The 23548-nt window shown below is 42.4% G+C and overlaps 1 protein-coding gene across 2 annotated transcripts in view; it reads right to left on the minus strand.

Annotated features, from left to right (window-relative positions):
- Window positions 1-1941: 1941 nt before the first annotated feature.
- Window positions 1942-23548, minus strand: part of LOC141144091 (uncharacterized) — a 37075-nt gene continuing 15468 nt past the window's right edge. For both annotated transcript variants that reach the window (XM_073629467.1, XM_073629468.1), the window contains exons 4-7: window positions 17423-19064; window positions 14179-14313; window positions 9027-9207; window positions 1942-6008 (exon numbers count right to left, since the gene is read on the minus strand). In XM_073629467.1, the coding sequence (XP_073485568.1) occupies window positions 5785-6008; window positions 9027-9207; window positions 14179-14313; window positions 17423-19064 (2182 nt within the window). In that variant the 3' untranslated portion in view covers window positions 1942-5784. The remainder of the gene's footprint in view (window positions 6009-9026; window positions 9208-14178; window positions 14314-17422; window positions 19065-23548) is intronic.

A 23548-nucleotide genomic window follows, 5' to 3' on the forward strand; every position in this document is an offset into this window, starting at 1 on the left:
AGTAAAAAACAACCCACGCATGCACACTCACAAACCCGAGGGGGAAATTATCAAAGAGCGGTGCAGGATCTTTGCCTGCGCCACTCCTCTTAGCAAATGGATCAGATGTCACGGTGCAAGACCCGGCTTATCTGTGACCTCTCGATTTCAGCTCTGCAAGCTTTACAGCCCAGAGGTCAGAGGCCTTCCACAGAACTGACCTCTCTGGTCCTGGGGGGAGGGGGGTACTGTATACCGTGTTACACCCTCGTTATGTGTTAAAACAGGGAATAAGACGTGGACTATACCTTTAAGGTGATCAACAAACTAGGCAAATAGATAATATAATATATGCATAATGCAAAACATAAAAATAATACATGCATAAATAAGATATTTTAAAATAATAGAATATATGCATAATGCTAAATATTTAAAAATATAATAATATATGCATAATGCTAAATATAATACTTTATTATATTTTTTATTATGAATATAATATAATTTTTTTTATAGTTTGCATTATGCACACATTATATTATTTAAATATAGTTTACATTATGTATATAATATATGCATAATGCTAAATATTTAAAATTATAATGTATGCAAAATATAATAAAATAATACATTATTTTATATTTTGCATTATGAATATATTACATTAATGTCTTTTTTCCTTATGAATAGATCTTATTTTTTTATTATATTTTGCATTATGCATACATTATATTATTTATATATACATATATTATAATATATGCATAATGCAAAATATTTAGAAATATTATAATATATGCATAATGCAAAAAATAAAGAGAATATATTATTATATTTTGCATTATGAATATATTACATTAATATATTTTAAGAATATATCTCATTATATTTTGCATTATTCATACATTATATTATTTTTGTATAATTTGCATTATGCATATACAGTATTATATATTTTAATATAGTTTGCATTCTGCAGATAATATAATGTATGCATGATGCAAAATATTTAAAATTATAATGTATGCATAATGCAAAATAATAAAATATAATATTTTATTGATTTGTGCATTATGAATACACTATAATAATATATTCTGCCTTATGAATATTTTGCATTATGCATACATTATTTTAATATAGTTTTCACTATGCATACAATATAATATACACATAAGGAAAAATGTATACAAATATTATAATATATGTATATTGCAAAATATAGTAAAAAAAAATTATATATATATATATATATATATATATATATATATATATATATATATATGTGTGTGTGTATATATATATATATATATATATATTTTTTTTTTTTTTTTTTGGCATTATGAATGTATTATTTTATTTGATTATATGTTGCATTATGCATGTATTATATTTTTTTACATATTTTGCATTATGCGTACATTATTTTATTTTATTATAGTTTGCATTATGCATACATATTATTTTAATATACACATAAGGAAAAATGTATACAAATATTATAATATATGCATATTGCAAAATATAGTAAAAAAATAATTATATATATATATATATATATATACACACACATATTTTTTTTTTTTTGCATTATGAATATATTATTTTATTTGATTATATGTTGCATTATGCATGTATTATATTTTTTACATATTTTGCATTATGCGTACATTATTTTATTATAGTTTGCATTATGCATAAAAAATAATATATATATATATATATATATATATATATATATATATATATATATATATATATAAATATAATATATGCATAATGCAAAATATTTAAATACTGTATATTATAGTATATGCATAATTAAAAATTTAATAAAATAGAATATATACATAATGCAAACTATATTAAAATAATATAATGTATGCATATTGCAAACTATAATAAGATAATATAACATATGCATAAAGCAAAATATATAAAAATATAATATATGCATAATGCAAAATGTAACATAGAACTGCAAGTGGGCATGCATGCACTATTTTTAATTTACAATTTTGTATTGTTTTTATACAAATAAAAAAAAAAGATACTTTAGTTCTGCTTTAGGGCTACCATCTGTGAACTCATATGAAAACATTAAGGATGATTTAAAAGTAAAAAAAATTGTATAATATCACCACAAAAAGCAAAAACAAAATTAATACAAAGTCCCCAAAAAACGTACTTGTTTTGAAACAAGTGTTTATTTTAGTGGTCACGTGACCATACACAATAGCAATGCAAAAATGTGTTATACAGAAATATCACAATTTTCTATTTATTTATTTTTACACTACAAACCATCCTATACTCTCAAATGTAACCAGCAAAAAAAAAAAATATTAAATATCATTTAGTGTTTTCTTCTTTCTAAAGTGGCAACTGATAGGTTATAAAATACAAACAGTGTATCTAACAATATATAGCATAATCACCTCTTCTAGTTCATGCTAGCACCAAATAAACAATATATTTACCGTGACTTAAATATACACTATAAAAAGACCATGCAAAAACAGACGTCAACCGTCTCCGACCGTACATTCACATTAAGAAAAAAAACAAAAAAACAAACAAACAAACAAAAAAAAAGACATGATTGTCAGAAGCCACAGGAAAAGACAAAGGCAACCGAATCAGCATCAACTCACGGGCTTACACTGTATTGGCAAATCACATAGTCCCCTAGTCTCCGCCCAGACTGGCGGCAGAACAGCTCTAGTCTCCGCCCAGTCTGGCGGCAGCACTGCTCTAGTCTCCGCCCAGACTGGTGGCAGCACTGCTATAGTCCCCGCCCAGTCTGGCGGCAGCACTGCTCTAGTCTCCGCCCAGACTGGCGGCAGCACTGCTCTAGTCTCCGCCCAGACTGACTGGCGGTAGCACTGCTCTAGTCTCCGCCCAGACTGGCGGCAGCACTGCTCTAGTCTCCGCCCAGACTGGCGGCAGCACTGCTCTAGTCTCCGCCCAGTCTGGCGGCTCTAGGAACTCACAATGCATATATCAAAAACATTAAAGAAAAAAAAAAGTTTTGGTAACCTATAAATACTTTTTTTTTTATGCACACCACCCTGCCTAAATATACTTTATTTGTACCTAAGCAATTGACTATATTTCCTGAGTAAATACCATGAGTATATGTTAAAATTATTTAGCAAACGTCATAAACAAAATAAATAGAATGTATATTCCTTTAGGAATTAAAATGTATTTATTTTTTTAAATTAAAAAAAAAAAAAAACTCTAACTTTGATTAAGTGCAAACTAGATTAAATGTTCTTTTTTTTTTCGCTTTAATTACTGAAACAAACACTGCTCCTGAGTGACGATCGACTCTTCGACTTACTTATTATAAATCACAGGAAACGACCGATCGATAACAAACTATCTATTCCAGGCTGCGTCTGATTGGTCTAACCAATACCGTGATATACAATATTTTGTATTTTTTTTCTGTTAATTACCAAGTTAATAACATATCATTTTTTATTATTATTATTATTTTTAAACTAGTAGCTTAATAATAGCTCAGAAACAAGCACAACTGGCAGCAAGGGGAAGCTTGATGATGAACTCCAGGCGATTGGCTAAATATTCCAGAAGAAATAATTGTCTGGCAGGGGGAGGGGACCCGATTTGCCTCTGCTGCAGATCTTGTCCCTCCCCCAGCCTCTGATTGGACAGTGAAAGGTAAAGCGGCAGACTGATGGGATCTTGTCTTACAGTTACTTAGTTTATCTGGTTGAAAAAAGACACAAGTCCATTCAGTTCAACCAACATCCTCTCTCAACCTATCAGCATGCTCCCTGCACTGCAGCACAGCCAATTGGCTCCTTGTGCTGCTTCTCCCTCTCTCTGAGTTGGAGCTCTGCAGGGGATTAAAAGAGGCTAATACCAGGTCACCTCTGTAGCAAGGTCTGCATTTAAGTTGCCCCCCCCCGCGCCAAAACGCTGCACCTGTTGGGATCTTCTCGCTCCCCTCTATCAGCATGCTCCTTGCACTGCAGCATGGACATAGTGCAGGAGCACAGCCAATTGGCTACTTGTGCCGCTTCTCCCTCTCCGAGTCAGAGCTCTGCAGGGGGCTGAAAGAGGCTCATACCATATTACGCTTAAGTTGCCCCCCCCCCATCAAAAATACTGCACTTGTGGGAGGAAACATAGATAATATACTTGTCTTTCTCCAGTTTCCTCCCACAGTGCCCAGTCATGAGTGATGTTGTCCTCCTTCTGGCCAGATCTCAAAGAATGTTGGGTAGCCAAAATCTCACGAGAAGATGATCCGGCACTGTGCTGTTATGTCTTCTTGCAAGATTTGGGATACTCAGCATTCCCCATGTTATTGTTGGCAGGTTTATGATATCACCCCCTGCACTATGGAAGTCAGGGGAGTCACCTCCCACACTATGGAAGTCACCTCCGAACTATGTAAGTAAGGGATGTCACCTCCCACACTTGGAAGTCACCTCTCGAACTATGGAAGTTAGGGACGTCACCTCCTGCACTATGGAAGTCATGGATGTCACCTCCCACACTATGCAAGTCACCTCTCAAACTATGGAAGTCAGCTACGTCCCCTCCTGCACTATGAAAGTCAAGGATGTCACCTTCCACACTATGGAAGTCACCTCCCGAACTATGGAAGTCAGGGATGTCACCTCCTGCACTATGGAAGTCCAGGATGTCACCTCCCACATTATGGATGTCACCTCCCACTCTATGAAAGTCACCTCCTGCACTTTTGGAAGTCAGGGACGTCACCTCCTGCACTATTGAAGTAACCTCCCACACTATGGAAGCTAGGGAAGTCACCTCCCGCACTATGGAAGTCAGGGATGTCACCTCCTGCACTAAGGAAGTCGCCTCATGCACTATGGATGTCAGGGAAGTCACCCCCACACTATGGAAGTCAGGGATGTCACCACCTGCACTTTGGAAGTCAGGAAAGTTACCTCCCGCACTATGGATGTCAACTCCCACTCTATGAAAGTCACCTCCTGCACTATGGAAGTTAGGGAAGTCACCTCCCACACTATGGAAGTTAGGGAAGTCACCTCCCACACTATGGAAGTTAGGGAAGTCACCTCCTACACTATGGAAGGTGATTATATTATCTAAGCATTTTCCCCTCCATGGGTGCAGCGTTTTAGAGTGGGAGAGGGGACACCTTTGAATAAGCGGACCTTGCCACTGAAGTGCAAGAGCTCTGGTACCTTTATATATCTGCCTGGAGTTCAGCTTTATGAAATGTAAGCTGGGCACTGATGCTACAGTCCACATTCACTTCTACAGCTTCTTACCCCAGCCGTCCCGAAGCACGCTGGACGTGCATTATGTTTGGCATCCATGGGTGCTCTCTTCCCATGCAAAAGAATTTAACAAAAACCACCATGACGGAAATACAAAGTTTAGGCATTTTGGTTGTAAAGGAAACAGAATTTACACAGACCTACGTACGGCTGAATTTCCCCTCTTTGGCACAAAACAAAACACTTTTTTTCTTTTAAAAAAAGACAAATGACGATCGTTTTGGGATTAGACAAACCCCAGAGGTGCGTAGGATGAAAAGGAACACTGGTCATGGTTTTCACCTAGTTGAAACACAATAAAAATGCAGCGGAAGGTGCCTATACAAAAATGTTACAAAGATATCCTATTAAAGCTGCCGTTTGATGGCCAAAATCATCCAGAGTAGCTTGCGAAGGTAATAATGCCGGCCTCCCTTTCCTGGCAGGAGGAGGGTACTTATTGCCAGAAATGGCTGTAAATTATACGTAGGTTTTTTTTTTTTTTGTTTCCCTTTCACTCTCTACCAGCACTGCCGACATCAGAGCAGGGTTCAGCTTCCAAGCCGGGGGTCTTGTTAGGGCACAGCTCCTGCAGGGCCCTCTCCAGGTCTTCAGGCTTCACAGTGATGCCAGAGGGGCATTTGGATAGAGTGATCTGTAAAGCACACCACAGGGCGGTGCGGGCCTTGCGTGTGGTGGACACCATCTCTTTCATAGCAGCGGCCAAAGCCAAGACATCTAAAATGTAAGCAGATATAAAGGTCAGCGAGGCATTGACCCCATCTTGGAGAGCGTACAAAAATACAATTTTCTTCATAAAGTCAAGAAAATATTTTTCAGCTTCTCCAGTGATATCTGAAAGGAACTTTCATCAGACACTATCACTGTAGGGATCCTGCCTCCCCCGAGCATTGGTGCACCTGAGGAAATTCAGTCAACCACCCTCAAATAACTCAGCCAACATTAACTAACTCAGCCAACCAACCTCAACCTACTTAGCCAACCAACCTCCACCTACTCAGCCAACCAACCTCCACCTACTCAGCCAACCAACCTCCACCTACTCAGCCAACCAACCTCAACCAACTCGGCCAACCAACAATTAACCAACTCAGCCAACCAACCTCAACTAACTCAGCCAAGCTCAACCAACCAACCTCGACCTATTCAGCCAACCAACCTCAACCAACTCAGCCAACCAACCTACCAACCTTAACCAACTCCTCAGCCAACCAACATTAACCAACTCAGCCAACCGACATTAACCAACTCAGCCAACCGACCAACCTTAACCAACTCCTCAGCCAACTAACATTAACCAACCCAGGCAACCAACAATTACCAACTCAGCCAACCAATCTCAACCAACTCAGCCAAACAACCTCAACCTCAACCAACTCAGCCAACCAACCTCAACCAACTCAGCCAACCAACCTCAACCAACCAACCTCAACCAACTCAGCCAATCTTAACCAACTCCTCAGCCAACCAACATTAACCAACTCAGCCAACCGGCATTAACCACTTGCCGAGTGCCCGCCGTCGTTATACATCGAGTGTTTGAAGAGGAGTATCGTTTTAATGGCAGCAGCTAGCTGCCATAACCCCGGTATCCTATTCAGCGGGCGGCTTTCAGATAAAAGTGGTCTTTGCGGCGGATTCGCCGCAAGATGTTTTTTATTGGTGGCGGGAGAAAAGAACAGTGTAAAAATTAAAGATTAAAATTAAAATAAATAAGAAAAAAAATTAAAAATTTTAACGCACCCCGTCCTGCAGAAGCGAACGCATACGTGAGCAGCGCCCTTATATGTGAGGTATCGCTGCGATTGTTAGCGCGAGAGCAATAGTTCTAGACCTCCTCTGTAACTCAAAACATGCAACCTATAGAATTTTTTTAAACATCGCCTATGGAGATTTTTTTAAGGGTAAAAGTTTGTCGCCATTCTACGAGCAGGGGCACAATTTTGAAGTGTGACATGTTGGGTATCAATTTACTCAGCGTAACATTATCTTTCACAATATAAAAAAAAATTGGGCTAACTTTTCATTCAAAAAAAGTGTATTTTTTCCTAAAAAATGCGCTTGTAAGACCGCTGTGCAAATACCGTGTGACAGAAAGTATTGCAACGACCCCCATTTTATTCTCTAGGGTGTTAGAAAAAAAAAATTATATATATATATATATATATATACATATATAATGTTTGGGGGTTCTAAGTAATTTTCTAGCAAAAAAAAATGATTTTAACTTGTAAACACCAAATCTCAAAACGAGGCTCTGTCCTTAAGTGGTTAACCAACTCAGCCAACCAACCTCAACCAACCTTAAAGCCTCATACACACGGTACGATTGTTGGCAGAGGATTGTCTGTTGACAGACTGTTGTTCCAAAATCTTACCATTAGTATGCTCCTTTTGACAATTGTTGTCCAATTTTCGGCCAACAAATGTTGGATGGCAGGCTAGTAAATTTTCAGCGGACACTGGCTTGATGTCAGATTTTCGTATGGTCAGTACAAAAATTCGACACACAAAAGTCGAAAGTACAAACACGCATTCTCGGAATCAATGCTCACCAAACATGAAATTAGCAGAAGGGGCCGAAAGGGTGGCGCTCAAGAGCTGAAATTCCTCGTAGTACGTCACTACATTCGTGTTTGTGGCACGACAATTGTGTACAGTTAGTATGCAAGACAAGATCCTGGCACACGCCCCTTTGGCAAAAATCAGACTCTCGGTTGGCCAACAATTGTACCGTGTGCACGAGGCTTAAGCCAGCCAACTTCAACCAACTCAGTAAACCAACCTCAGTCAACCAATTCAGCAAACCAACATTAACCAACTGAGCCACCCAACCAAGCCAACCAATCTCAAACAACTTTGCCAACCAACCTTAACCAACTCAGCAAACCAACCTTAACCAACTCAGCAAACCAACCTCAACCAACTCAGCAAACCAACCTCAACTAAAGCCTCATACACACGGTACGATTTTTGGCCAACCGAGCTTTTGATTTTTGCACTATGAAGGGCTGAGGGCTCTGCAGCAAGCTGGGGGGCACTGAGGTATGCTGAGCGGCACTGTGGAGACTAAGGGTATACTAAGGGGACCTGGAGGGTTAGGAGACTCTGCAGAAGACCTGGTGGCCCTATAGGGGGAAGAGGTTTCTAGAAGAAGCTGGAGGATGCTGTGGAACACTGTTGGAGGTTGAGGGCGCTATGAAGGACTGAAGGCTCTGCAGCAAGCTGGGGGGCACTGAGGGAGGCTGGGTGGCACTGTGGAGGGTGAGGGTACTCAGGTGGCCTTGAGGGTTAGGGCACTCTGCAGCAGACCTGGTGGCCCTATAGGGGAGGAGGTTTCTAGAGGCAGCTGTGGGGCAGGGCTGGAGGTTGGGGGTGCTATGGAGACCTGGAGGCTCTGCATCAAGCTGGGGGCACTGAGGGAAGCTGGACACCACTGTGAAGGCGAAGGGTATTCAGGGGGCCTGCACGGTTAAGAGACTCTGCAGCAGACCTGGTGGCTCTATAGGTGATGAGGGTTCTGGAAGAGGCTGGAGGGTGCTGTGTGACACTGTTGGGAGTTTGGGGGCGCTAGGCAGGGCTGGAGGCTCAGTAGCAAGCTGGGGAGCACTAGGAGAGCTGGGAGGTACTGTGGAGGGTTAAGGGATCTGGAGCTGTCTGGAGTCGTGGGAGAAGGGAGACTGCAGCCCGATGGTTGAGAACCACTGGTGCTATAATGAACATGCAAAATTATACCTCTCTCATTATTGTAGCGAGGGGCTCCTTGCTTCTGACGATTGGCTGCATTAACTATTTCATCTTTGCGCCGTGCCTGTGTCAAGTGGATGGCTTCCAGGTGATGCTCCAAAGCAAGACCGATATTGACATGAAGGCTCTCTCCGCGGATTCTCTCCATGATCTTCACCAGCGAAACTGCCTGATCAGCAAACATACATATCAATAGAAGCCATATTGAACAAAAAAGACTATGAGGTTCAAAATGAGCTAAAAGAAATGGCTCTAGAAGAAAATTCACTATTATAACTAACACCAACTTCATTGAATCAGTTATTGAATTAAAGAATACAATATACCTTCCAAAAGCTTATTCCTCTTACAACTGATAGAACATGTATGAGTGCTTGTCACTGGACTGAATCAAAAACTAATTTCCTACGTCTCCTAGACCAAGAGTCTTGCACAATTGTACCGGCTCCTCTCCTGGACTGAAATAACTTACTCTGATTTCACTGCACACGGTGAGCTTCTCATGTGAATTAGAAGCTGCAGCAAGTCAGACAGAACCCACCTCGTTTCCTGGCTTGAAGATACCATGCCATGACATTACCTAGTCTGCATGCAAGCATAGCTTGCCTAGGAACGTCCATCCTAACAATCTGACATTTATCCACATAGGCATTGGGGTCATGTGGGTGTTTCCACTGTCCTGGTGCTCCAAGTCCTCCATAAATGTGATAGGTAATCAGGAAATTAGATGTGCAATTCATGCCTCTAGAACGCTTGAAGGTGCTCCTTGGATTTTGGGCCCTTCTATGTGGCTAGGCCGTGAAAAATGAATTCTAAGTATGCCTATGCTGTATGGTGACATAACTTGTTAAAATGATAAAAAAAAACTATTTATTTAATTTCTTAATTTTCAAAACAATTGTGAAAGAAAATTACAATTTTCTGTGGGTCAATGGGCACATAGACTGGGGCTCGGGAGCGAGCATGCACGGGTGCCCCCATAGCAACTGTCCTGCAATGGTGGGCACTTGGCGAGGGCAGGGAGGAACCAGGACCACCGGTGTTGGACCCAAGAAGAGGATGGTTGAGGCTGCTCTGTGCAAAACCACTGGTAAGTATAATATAATTCAAAAAGTCGCGCTAAAGGAATGAGAGTGGCAACAACCTAGTGCCTACAGCATCAAAAAAAGGTAAATTCAGTGCAAATGATTAAAAAATAAACCAGTGTATATGAACACCGCAGTGAAATTAGAATAAATGTTAGATATACAGAACACAGATAATGCTTACTAAGCAGGAAAAAAATGAAATTATTAAATATAAAAATAAAAATAAGTGGTTAAATGTGAACAACAAAAAATGTGTTCCAGAACACTAATGCCAAATGTAACAGTGTATGAGAACTGTGCAAAGACAATAAACATATACCCTGTGAAAAACGTAGATTATGCAGTGTAAAAATAAGAACAAACTTGTATAATCCACCAAAAGTCCATATCCAAAGGAACAATGATTAATAAAGTTCGTGCATGTTATATGGCACAAAAGACGTATAAATGGATATCCCCCAGTGCTGAGTGAATGTAGAAAACAAAACTTGCTGCAGTGGCTAAAGGTGCGTGGGCAGACCTCCACCATTAAAAACTGCTGCCTCTTACCAGAAAAAGTTGGTCTCTGGAAAATAGGAGACCTAAAGGGCGGATGGCTGCAACCCCAGCCAGGGATCTGTATAGCAGACACTGGTTGTCATCCGAATCCCGGAACTCACTCCGTCAATCACACCAAAATGAATAGGATGGGTCCCCATAAAAGAGATAAAGGCTTCACATAGCATAAAATCCACGGCTTTTTATTGAATGAAAAAATATAGATTGCACTTACAAAGTAGTTGTAAAAACAAGCATGCAGGAAAGCGGCGTTCCTGCATGCTTGTTTTTACAACTACTTTGTAAGTGCAATCTATATTTTTTCATTCAATAAAAAGCCGTGGATTTTATGCTATGTGGAGCCTTTATCTCTTTTATGGGGACCCATCCTATTCATTTTGGTGTGATTGACGGAGTGAGTTCCGGGATTCGGATGACAACCAGTGTCTGCTATACAGATCCCTGGCTGGGGTTGCAGCCATCCGCCCTTTAGGTCTCCTATTTTCCAGAGACCAACTTTTTCTGGTAAGAGGCAGCAGTTTTTAATAGTGGAGGTCTGCCCACGCACCTTTAGCCACTGCAGCAAGTTTTGTTTTCTACATTCACTCAGCACTGGGGGATATCCATTTATACGTCTTTTGTGCCATATAACATGCACGAACTTTATTAATCATTGTTCCTTTGGATATGGACTTTTGGTGGATTATACAAGTTTGTTCTTATTTTTACACTGCATAATCTACGTTTTTCACAGGGTATATGTTTATTGTCTTTGCACAGTTCTCATACACTGTTACATTTGGCATTAGTGTTCTGGAACACATTTTTTGTTGTTCACATTTAACCACTTATTTTTATATTTAATAATTTCATTTTTTTCCTGCTTAGTAAGCATTATCTGTGTTCTGTATATCTAACATTTATTCTAATTTCACTGCGGTGTTCATATACACTGGTTTATTTTTTAATCATTTGCACTGAATTTACCTTTTTTTGATGCTGTAGGCACTAGGTTGTTGCCACTCTCATTCCTTTAGCGCGACTTTTTGAATTATATTGGATTTATGGTTTACTACCTTTAGTCGCAGCTCATTTTATTGTGTTAGCGCAGTATTTATCTTATACCTTTCCACTGGAAGTATAACATGCTTGTTATTTAAAATAAAAAAAGGGAGCATGTATAATCACTTTAACTACTTGCCGACCAGCCGCCGTCGTTGTACGTCGGCAGGTTGTCTCCCCTGCGCAAATCGCCGTAGCTGTACGGCAGCCGCTTTAAGGGCTATAGGGGGATCACGGGGGACAGAACGGTGATCTGTCAATGTAAACAAACAGATCCCCGTTCTGACAGGGGAGTAGACAGAGATCTGCTGTTCCTAGTGATCAGGAACAGTGATCTCTCTCTCCTCCTCCAGTCAGCACACTCCCCCCACAGTTAGAAACACCTCCCAGGGAACATTTAACCCCTTGATTGCTCCCTAGTGTCAACCGCTTCCCTGCCAGTGACATTTATACAGTAATCAGTGGCTATTTATAGCTCTGATCGCTGTATAAATGTCAATGATCCCAAAAAAGTTTTAAAAGTGTCCGATCAGTCCGCTGCAATGTCGCAGTCCCGCTAAAAATCGCTGATCACCGCCATTACTAGTAAAAAAAAAAAAAAAAAAAGAATAATAAAAATGCCATAAATATATCCCCAATTTTGTAGGCACTATAACTTTTGCGCAAAACCAATCAATACACTGTACACTTATTGCGATTTTTTTTTACCAAAAATATGTAAAAGAATACATATTGGCCTGGGGATATTTATTATAGCAAAAAGTAAAAAAATATTGTTTTTTTTCAAAATTGTCGCTCTTTTTTTGTTATAGCGAAAAAAATAAAAACCGCAACGGTGATTAAATACCACCAAAAGAAAGCTCTATTTGTCGGAAAAAAAGGACGTCAATTTTGTTTGGGTGCAAGGTGGCACGACTGCACAATTAGTGCAGTTAAAGCGACGCAGTGTCGTATCGCAAAAAAATGGCCTGGTCATTAAGTGGGAAAATCTTCCGGTCCTTAAGTGGTTAAGCTTCAGTTTTAACACAAAAACATCTGCCCATGACCGAAATACTAGTTGTGGCCCTTTAACCACTTCAGTCCCCGGAAGATTTGGCTGCTGAATGACCAGGCCATTTTTTGCGATTCGGCACTACGTCGATTTAACTGACAATTGCGCGGTCGTGCGATGCTGCATCCAAACAAAATTGACGTCTTTTTTTTCCCCACAAATAGAGCTTTCTTTTGGTGATATTTGATCATCTCTGCGGTTTTTATTTTTTTACGCTATAAACAAAAAAAGAGTGATAATTTTGAAAAAAACACAATATTTTGTACTTTTTGCTATAATAAATATTCCCATTTTTTTTTAAAAAAGCTGATTTCTTTCTCAGTTTAGGCCGATATGTATTCTTCTACATATTTTTGGTTAAAAAAAAAAAAAATCGCAATAAGCGTATATTGATTGGTTTGCGCAAAAGTTATAGCGTCTACAAAATAGGGGATAGATTTATAGCATTTTTATTATTATTATTTTTTTTTTTTTACTAGTAACGGCGGCGATCTGCGATTTTTATCGGGGGTGCAACATTATGGCGGACACATTTTTGGGACCATTGGCATTTATACAGCGATCAGTGCTACAAAAATGCACTGATTACTGTAAAGATGTCAGTGGCGGGGAAGCGGTTAACACTAGGGGGGGCGATCAAGGGGTTAACTGTGTTCCCTGTGTGTGTTTCTAACTGTGGGGGGAGGGGACTAACCAAGAGTAAATGACAGATCTGGTTCCTAGCTAAAAGGAACACGAGATCGATCTGTCACTCCTCACAGAACAGAGATTTGTGTGTTTACACACACACGTCCCTGTTCTGCCTCTCGTGCCCACAATCGCTCGTGGCCAGCGGTGATCGCGACCGTTGTCCACGAGCATTGGCACCCACCCGAGTGCAGCGGGCGCGCCTGCTATCCCGCTTAAAGGAGCCAACGTACAGCTACGACGGGTTGGCGGGATCGTGCCGACCTGCCGCAGTATAATGACGGCGGCTGGTCGGCAAGCGGTTAAAAAGCAGGTCATCAATTGGTAAAGGTTTTTCTCAATGCCTTACATATAACTGTTCTGTATTTGGTTCACACGGTAAAATTACCTTAAAACATGGTCACAGTTAAATAGAACCAGTCACAACTTGGCTATCGCAAGAATCTATATACTTACTCATAAATTATTGTATAAACCGGGTCAAACGTCATTCAGGAATCAGTAGACCATATGTAAAACCAAGCAGTTTGTTGGGGCAGCTACTATAAAGACTTCATATGACCTTTGACTCTCAAGCTATATGGTCTACAAGTGGCAGCGCCTGCTCAGTTTCAATTATTTCAGGAACTAATATTCAGATTCTTGCATAAAACCAATGGTAATCAGCTCTATGTGGTGAGGCTCAGAGAGGAAATTAGATTTCATCAGTCCTTACTCTGGCTTGTTCTCGAAACTCATCAACAACCAAGCGATCAACTCTTGATGGATTGGTTGGAAGTCTTGGGACTGCTGAGCTGTAGGAGCTGGAAACTCTGTTTCCTGGGAAATTTCGAGCTAGCTCTGCTTCCGTCTATAGAGGATACAACACAATGATTAATTACAGACACAGAGATAAGTGGCTGGTCAAGACCTGTGTCCACACACATCCACCACCTACTAACAAACCAAACCCCCACCACCACCACCACCATAAAATCAAAATACAAAGCCGAGATTTGAGACGTTCCTGCAGCTTAAATACTTAGGTTTAGGAATGTAAAGTCCTTTTCTAGGCTAATGGAAGTAATCTAGAAAAAAAATATATGTTTTTACTCCCCGTAAAACAGTTTTCTTGGATCCTATTAAGGGACACTGGAAGTCAAACCTTCAAGGGGTAGGTGGGCAACGGCAAACCATTGCTAACAGGCCCAACGTAACAACAACAACTTGGGTTGCCTGAAGGACCTAAAGAACAAAGCGTCTTTCTTTTAAAACTTAGGGTCCATGCATACTAGGTGTGGTGGTACTGCGTTGGGACGGATATTCAAGCGCAGTTCCACAGCAAGACAAGGCACAATATCTCATCTCCGGTGTGGCCGGTTCACACCACGGACGTTGCCGTGGTGTATGCAGCATGAGTCACAGCACACCGACTGACAGAACTCTATAAAATGTCAATGTGTGACATTTCAATAAAGTTTGTTTTAAAAAAATACAATGCACTGGTATCGGTGCATCAACACTGCGCTGGTCTGGCCGGGCCGCATCACGCACCAGCTGATGCATTGCAATGCAGTGGCTGATGTGAACGGGCCCCTAGAAAATGTGTGAATAGAGGACCAGGTGGCAGCCTTGCAAATCTGGGGAACAGAACCCAAAAAGCCCAAAGAGGCAAACCCCACCGCAGTGACAAGGAATTGGGGAACCTGATTTTGAGACCATAAGCCTGGTCTGTTTGAGCCAAAGAGAATCAGCCTGTCTGAAAGAAGCAGTGGCTGACAGATAAAATTGTACAACCTGAACCAGACTGTGGCCTGGGGGCCAGATGTGGCCCTTTGCTTGCCCTTATCTGGCCCTTGGGACACTTTACCTCCAAGTGACACCAACAATGAGGCACTATTCCTTCCACTGATGGGGCATTGTTTATTCCCACTGACATTAGGGTATTTTCTACTCTCAATGGCCACAGTCCGGCTCTCCTAATGCCTGAAGGACAGTAAGCTGGCCCTTTTTAGAATGCCCTTGTTTAGAATGTTTGGAGACCCCTGATCTAGACAATGGAAGAGAAGTTTATTTGGATAAACCAATATAGTATGGTTGCCCTCAAAGGGCCGGTTGTATCTGGGGTGCATTACGTACAGAGAGCAGCGTTCAGGAGCGCATTATGTACAGAGTGCAGAGTTCAGGAGTTCATTATGTACAGAGTGCAGAGTTCAGGAGTGCGCAATATACAGAGTGCAGAGTTCAGGAGTGCGCTACGCACAGAGTGCAGAGTTTAGGAGTGCGCTACATACAGACTGCAGAGTTCAGAACTGCGTTATGTACAGATTGCAGAGTTCAGGGTTGTGCTATGTACAGAGTTCAAGAGTGCGCTACATACAGAGTGCAGAGTTCAGAAGCGTGTTACGTACAGAGTTCAGGAGTGAGTTATGTACAGAGTGCAGAGTTCAGGAGCACGTTACATACAGAGTGCAGAGTTCAGGAGTGCATTATGTACAGAGTGCAGAGTTCAGGAGCACGTTACATACAGAGTGCAGAGTTCAGGAGTGCGTTATGTACAGAGTGCAGAGTTCAGGATTACGCTACATACAGAGTGCAGAATTCAGGAGTGCATTATGTACAGAGTGCAAGTCCAGGGTCCCCTATGCATAGAGTGCAGAGTTTAGGGGTGCGCTACGTACAGAGTGAAGAGTTCAGGGGTGCATTATGTACAGAGTGCAGAGTTTAGGAGTGCGTTATGTACAGCAGGGTTTAGGAGTGCGTTATGTACAGAGTGCAGAGTTTAGGAGTGCATCATGTACAGAGAGCAGAGTTCCGGATTACGCTACATACAGAGTGCAGAATTCAGGAGTGCATTATGTACAGAGTGCAAGTCCAGGGTACCCTATGCGTACAGTGCAGGGTTTAGGGGTGCGCTACGTACAGAGTGAAGAGTTCAGGGGTGCCTTATGTACAGAGTGCAGAGTTTAGGAGTGCATTATGTACAGACTGCAGAGTTTAGGAGTGCGTTATGTACAGACTGCAGAGTTTAGGAGTGCATTATGTACAGAGAACAGAGTTCAGGAGTGCATTTTTGTACAGAATGCAATTCCAGAGTGCAGGGTTTAAGGGCGTGCTACGTACAGAGTGAAGAGTTCAGGGGTGCTCTACATACAGAGTGCAGAGTTCAGGAGTGTATTATGTACAGAGTGCAGTTCCAGGGGTGCCCTATGAAGGCAGGTGGAGGGTTTAGGGTTGCACTACATACAGAATTCAGGGGTGGGCTATGTACAGAGTTCAGGGATGCGCTATGTACAGAGTGCAGTTCTAGGGGTGCCCTATACACAGAGTGCAGAGTTCAGGGGTGCGATGCACAGAGTGCAGGGTATAGGGGTGCGCTATGTACAGAGTTCAAAGTTTAGGGTTGCGCTATGTACAGCATGCAGAGTTCAGTAGTGCTCTATGCACAGAGTACAGAGTTTAGGGGTGCACTACATATTGAGTGCAGGGTTTAAGGTTGTGCTATGTATAGCATTCAGGGGTGCACTGTGTACAGAGTGCAGGGTTTGGGGTGCACTATGCACGGTGTGCAACAACAAACCCCCCCCTCCTCTTCCTACCTGGGTTGGCTCTAGTAACTCCCTATGTAGTGGCTCTCTCTACTACCCATGTATTTGGCTCTGTTATACCTCCCTGTGTAGGTGGCGCTGCTTTGCATCGTTCTCGCTCCCAGATTCTGGAGAACTGTCCCCGCCGTGCGGGATTTGTTACATCCCGAACCCGCTGAAAGCACAATCGGTCTCTTGTAAACACAGAAGTCTCAAGGGAGGGTGAAAGCCGGAGGTGAAGGAATTGAGTTCCCGCCACGCTCTGGCTGCAAAACTGGGTGGGCATAGCCACATGACAAGGCCTGGTGGGCCGGATTTGGCCCACGTTCTTTGTGTTTGACACATGCTCTATAGCAAATGGCTTCATGTAAAGCATTCACAAGGTCTTCTTACCTTTTTCCTTTCTTTCTCTAAAGCCCGGAACTGCTCACAGCATTCCTCTAGTTGTAAATGGAGTTCATTGGCAGGTCCACTGCGATTTCTCGAAGGGCGGCATCTGTTGAAAGGGGCTGGAAAGGGAAAGTACGGTGGGGGGATTTCACTGCAGAACAGGTCATTTATAAAAGGTTGGATTTGATTAATATCTTCGTAATGGAACAGATCGATGAGGTCGGAAAACGGGAAAGGAGGTGGAAAAGACATATTTGTCGTTGGAGAAAACAACTGCGGGTTAAAGGGGGGGAAATTCTGATTCTGTTTTAAATCAGACATCAGAGAAAAGGGAGGCAGAAAGGAGGCGTTGACAAAGTCGGACATGTTGCCCAGGTTGGGTTCCTGTTTGCGTTGGAAGGGGCTGCAAGGAGGCGGGTTTTGTTTGACGCCGCCATGTGGCATATTCCAAGTTTTTCTTCCTCTTCGATCAGTATTTCCGTTGTTTTGAGGGTTTGCTCTTTTAGGCAGTTTGTGAAGCCGTTCTGAGTTATTCTGACCTGAACCCGGCTGAGTCGGTGACCAGTTGGGTGGATAACCGAATGCCGTATTCCGATACATGCCCTCCTTACTAGGAGACGTGCGGCTGAAACCCTTGCCGCGCCTCTGGTTCTCATCAATAAAGCTGGAGAACGGTATCTGGTTGGTCGTTCCATTCAAGTGTCCATCTTTAGCAGAAGGTGGCAACGGCGGTTGAGGGAAATACCCTGGGCAATGAGTTGGAGAACCATCTGACAGACTAGAGCTTGCGGGAGACGGCAAAGGGCTGGTTGCCGTTTTCTGGGTCCCCAGCGGTTCACCATCTAACCATCTGTGTCCCTGGCTGGCCAACGGGAAGCCCTCATTGGGGCTAATACAAGGAACTGGAGACTTTGCATAGGACTCCTTTTGGCTTTGAGGAGTAATATTTTCACGGCATTCGAAGGTGCTGACTTTTGGAAAACCGCTGTAGCTCTCCGACCCTTCCTTGTAGTGCGTCTTTTGTATGGTTGGATTGAAACTGTGAGTTTTAGAAAATTGCTGATTAAACTGGAATGCTGGTGGCTTCATACACAGCGGGGAAAAGTCACCGGAAGATTTTGCATATTTTTCTTTTCCCCAACATTCTCTTGCACCAGGCGGGTAATTCGTTTGACCGGTTGGGCTACCCCTACTGAATTTGCCTCTCCCCTTGTCGTTTTTCCACGTGGGCCGATGCACGCCGGAGTATTCTTTTGCCCTCTTCTGTGAGCTGGGGCAGATGTTAGCAGCGCTTCCATTGAACTTGACGTAGCCGTCGGCGGACTGGTTAGGCCATTCGATGGGCTGGAAGGAAGAATTCAGTTCCAAGGCTTGATTTTCAAAGTAGAGGTCTTGGAATACGTCTTCGAGCCGTGGGCTGCAGGTTTCGGGGCTGGAAACCCAAGAATCCAGCAAGCCCAGGTCCTCAAACCCTCTCTGAAGGCTTTCGATGTCTGGCAATTTTCTTGCAGGTTCCTGGTAGGCTTGGGGGCCGATTACGTGGGAGATATCAACATTTCCCGGAAGGATGTTGGGAAGGTAATCAGAGAGATTCTGGTGGTCACTTGTTGCCCACAGTGGGGGGAACAGTCTAGATAGTGAGTCCCTGAAAAACAAACAAAAAATGAACAACTCCAGGCTAATATTAGGTTAACAACCCTCTAATTTAGTTATCTCATTATTAAAATGAATCATTAAAGCAGTTTATCCTAAAGTAGAAAGGTATTTTTTAAATTTTATTTTGGGTAGAGTAAGGGGGGGGGGGGTTTATTTTAACCACTTAAAGCGAAGGTCCGCCCACCCCTTCAAAAATTAAAAAGCCAGCAGCTACACATACTGCAGGTGCTGACTTTTAATTAGGACACTTACCTGTCCTGGAGTCCAGCAATGTCAGCACCACAGCTGATGTTTTGCTTCCGCCGCCATTGCCAGTAAGGGAACCCGGCAGTGCAGCATTACCGCGTCACACCAAGCATTACCGCGTCACACCAAGTATCTACAGCGCATGCGCGAGGCACCGCTGCGCTCTCCTACTGGTCCGGCGGTGGGGGGGGAAGGAGGAGGGAGGAAGCCGAGCCGCTGACGTAATTCGCCGCGGCCCGGACTCCTGAAAGTGGGGACAGGATATCCTCCCCCCCCCCCCCCCCCGAAAGGTGCCAAATATGGCACCGGAGGGGGGAGAGACAAATGAGTTCGACTTTTGGGTGGAACTCCGCTTTAAGGACCAGGCCTTTTCTGGCACATTTCGTTTACAAATAATAATCTGTATTTTTTGCTAGAAAATTACTTAGAACCCCCAAACATTATACATTTTTTTAGCAGAGACCCTAGAGAATAAAATGGTGATCGTTGCAATTTTTTATGTCACGCGTATTTGCGCAGCGGTTTTTTAAACGCAATTTTTGGGGGAAAATGTACACTTTAATTAATTTGAATGCACAAAAAAAAAAACAGTATATAACCCAATTTTTTTGGTAAAATATAAAAGATGATGTTACACCGAGTAAATAGATACCCAACATGTAACGCTTTAAAACTGCGCACATTCATGAAATGGTGACAAACTACGGTACTTAAAAATCTCCATAGGCAACGCTTTAAAAAATGTTACAGGTTACCTGTTTAGCGTTACAGAGGAGGTCTAGTGCTAGAATTATTGCTCTCACGCTAATGTTTGCGGCGATACCTCACATGTGCGAACACCATTTACATATACGTGCGCGACTTAAGTATACATTTGCTTCTGCGCACAAGTATGGAGGGATAAGGGCGCCCTACATTTTTTCTTATTTACTTTTTTTACACTGTCCCTTTAGCTTTATTTGATCACTTTTATTCCTATTACAAGGAATGTAAACATCCCTTGTAATAGAAAAAAGGGATGACAGGTCCTCCTTATGGAGAGATCTGAGGTCAAAAAGACCCCACATCTCTCCTCTACCTTTGAAAGCAAAAACCAAAAAAATTTGTGATCTTTTGCTTTAAAAATAAAAAAAAAACTGTTTACCTCCGCCCTAGACTGGAAGTGACATCATGATGTTGCTCCAGTTCTCCTAGATTATAGAGGAGATCAGAGACAATCTGGTCTCTGTTCACCTCTATGACCAGCCATGCGAACAGTAGGATTGTTTCCTGGGCTTGCCGGTAAGCCCAAGAAACACCGGCGAGTGGCAGGAGGGGGGTCGTCCCTTCCTGCTGCTTCTAAAAGCGATCCAGCAGCTAATCAGCCGCTCGGATCGCTTTTGTGAGAAACAGAATCGCCGGCTGAAAAAAAGAAAAAAATACCGGGGGGGTTATGGCTGTTAGCACACAGCAGGGACACTCCAAGGCACCCCAATATTTCTGCTGTCCCAACTTTTGTGAATTTATGAGAGCCTCTATAGTAGAAGCGGATACATTCTAATGGATAGATAGAGGGCAGGTGAGCCTGGAGGGAGCCCACCCCTCCTTAACCACTTCAGCCCCGGAAGGTTTTACCCCCATTTTTTGTGATACAGCACTGCGTTACTTTAACTGACAATTGCGCGGTGGTGCAACGCTGTACCCAAATAAAATTGACGTCCTTTTTTTCCCACAAATAGAGATTTCTTTTGGTGGTATTTGATCACCTCTGCGGTTTTTATTTTTTGCGCTATAAACAAAAAAAGACTGACAATTTTGAAAGAAAAAAAAATATTTTTTACTTTTTGCTATAATACATTCCCAATAAAAAAAAAATAAAAAAATAACATATCTTCATCAATTTAGGCCAATATGCATTCTGCTACATATTTTTGGTAAAAAAAAAAAAAAAAAAAAGCGTATATTGATTGGTTCGCGCAAAAGTTATTGTGTCTACAAAGTGTGGGATAGATTTATGAACTTTCAGTTTTTATTTGTTTTTACTAGTAATGGCGGCGATCAGCAACTTTTAGCTGGACTGCGACATTGCGGCGGACAAATCTGCCACTAAGTGACAATTTTTGGGGGCCGGTGACACCAATACAGCGATCAATGCACTGTCACTGTATAAATGACACTGACAGGGAAGGGGTAACATCAGGGACGATCAAAGGGTTAAATGTGCTCCTAGGGAGTGATTTCTAACTGTGTGGGGGATGGACTGACTGGAGTTCGAACACTTTCACACTGAGGCGGTTTTCAGGAGTTTTAGCGCTAGAAATTGCGCCTGTAAAGCGCCTGAAAGCCATTCATTTCAGTGTGACTTTTCACGCTGGGGCGGTGCACTTGCGGGACGTTAGGAAAGGGGCGGTTTGGGAACGCGCTGCTCCTAAAACACCCTGCCCATTAAAATGAATGAGCAGCGCTTCCGAAGTGCAGCAACACGGGCGCTCTTAACCCCTTCTTCGGCCGCTAACGGGGGTTAAAAGCGACCTGCTAGCGGCCGAAAAGCGCAGCTTAAACAGCGGTAAAGCGCTGCTAAAACGATTGTGAATAGGGGTCTTAGAGAGACTTCTGTGTTCCTGATTAGCCTGAACACAAGATCTCTCTCTTCCCCTCTGACAGAACGGCGGCCTGCCTTGTTTACATAGGCTGCCCCGGACCCGCTGATTGGCTCCCGCTGTGTCCAATCACAGCAGGAGCAGGGCTCCGACGGCGCACGCGAACCAGGAATCACGTACAGACACGTGATTTCGCGCTTAGGGGCCGCCCTGCCGCAGTATATGCACATGGGGCGGTCCTTATCCACTGAAGAGGAAGAATATCGTTGTTATGGCAGCAGCTAGCTGTCATAACCCCGGTATCCTCTTTTTCGACCGGCGGTCCGGTTTCCGTTAAGAGTGATCTCTGTGGCGGATGCGCCACAAGATCACTTTTATCGGCGGCAGGATAGGAAGCTCCCCCCCCCCCCTCCTGCTGCGCTCTGGTGCCCTCCGCCGTTTACCAGAGCCGTCGGCAGCGACGGAGACGATCGGATCTTCACACTTGCTGGGTATGGAGACGAGTGAGGGGAAGATGGCCACCCACCCGTCTCCATACCATTTCTGGGCGGAAGTGACGTCAAAACGTCACTTCCGCCCACAGCTCTTAAAGGGCCATTATTTTTTTTAAATGACAACATTTTTTATTTATTTTTTGTATTGCATTTTAGTGTAAATATAAGATCTGAGGTCTTTTTGACCCCCCAGATCTCATATTTAAGAGGTTCTGTCATGCTTTTTTTCTATTACAAGGGATGTTTATTTTCCTTGTAATAGGAATAAAAGTGACACCATTTTTTTTTTTTAAAGAACAGTGTAAAAATAAAAATAAAAGGTAAAATAAATAATAAAAAAATTTTTTTTTTTTTTTAAACGCGCCCCGTCCCGCTGAGCTCACGTGTAGAAGCGATCGCATACGTGAGTAGCGCCTGCATATGAAAACGGTGTTCAAACCACACATATGAGATATCGCCGCGATCGGTAGAGTGAGAGCCATAATTCTAGCCTCAGATCTCCTCTGTAACTCAAAACAGCTGTAGAATTTTTTCAAATGAGATTTTTAAGGGTAAAAGTTTGTCGCCATTCCACGAGCGGGCGCAATTTTGAGGCGCGACATGCTGGGTATCAATTTACTCGGCGTAACATCATCTTTCACAATATATAAACAAATTGGGCTAACTTTACTTTTGTCTAATTTTTAATTCAGAAAAGTGTATTTTTTCAAAAAAATGTGCGCTTGTAAGACCGCTGCGCAAATACGGCGTGACAGAAAGTATTGCATCAACCGCCATTTTATTCTCTAGGGTAAAAAATGTATGTTTGTGGGTTCCAAGTCATTTTCTAGCAAAAAAATCTGTTTTTAACTTGTAAACAACAAATCCCCAAAAAAGGCTTGGGGCTTAAGTGGCATACCGTTAAACAGGAGAATTCGGTAGGTTGTCGGCTGGCTGGTGAGTTGAGCTGGGAATTTTCTTTTTTGGTGTAATATTGTTGAGGGAACACACAGGACACCTTTGCTGCCATTGTGCTATGTGCTGGGTGTCCAGTGCGCCCCCTGTGTCTTTAAGGAGGGGTGGGCTCCCTTCCAGGCTCAACTTCCCTCAATCTATCTATTATTTGCAAACTTAAAGTGGGGTTCCCATTAAAAAAAAAAAAAAAAAAATTAAAA

Source organism: Aquarana catesbeiana, linkage group LG05 (genome assembly GCF_042186555.1).
Source record: "Aquarana catesbeiana isolate 2022-GZ linkage group LG05, ASM4218655v1, whole genome shotgun sequence".
Lineage (NCBI taxonomy): Eukaryota > Metazoa > Chordata > Amphibia > Anura > Ranidae > Aquarana > Aquarana catesbeiana.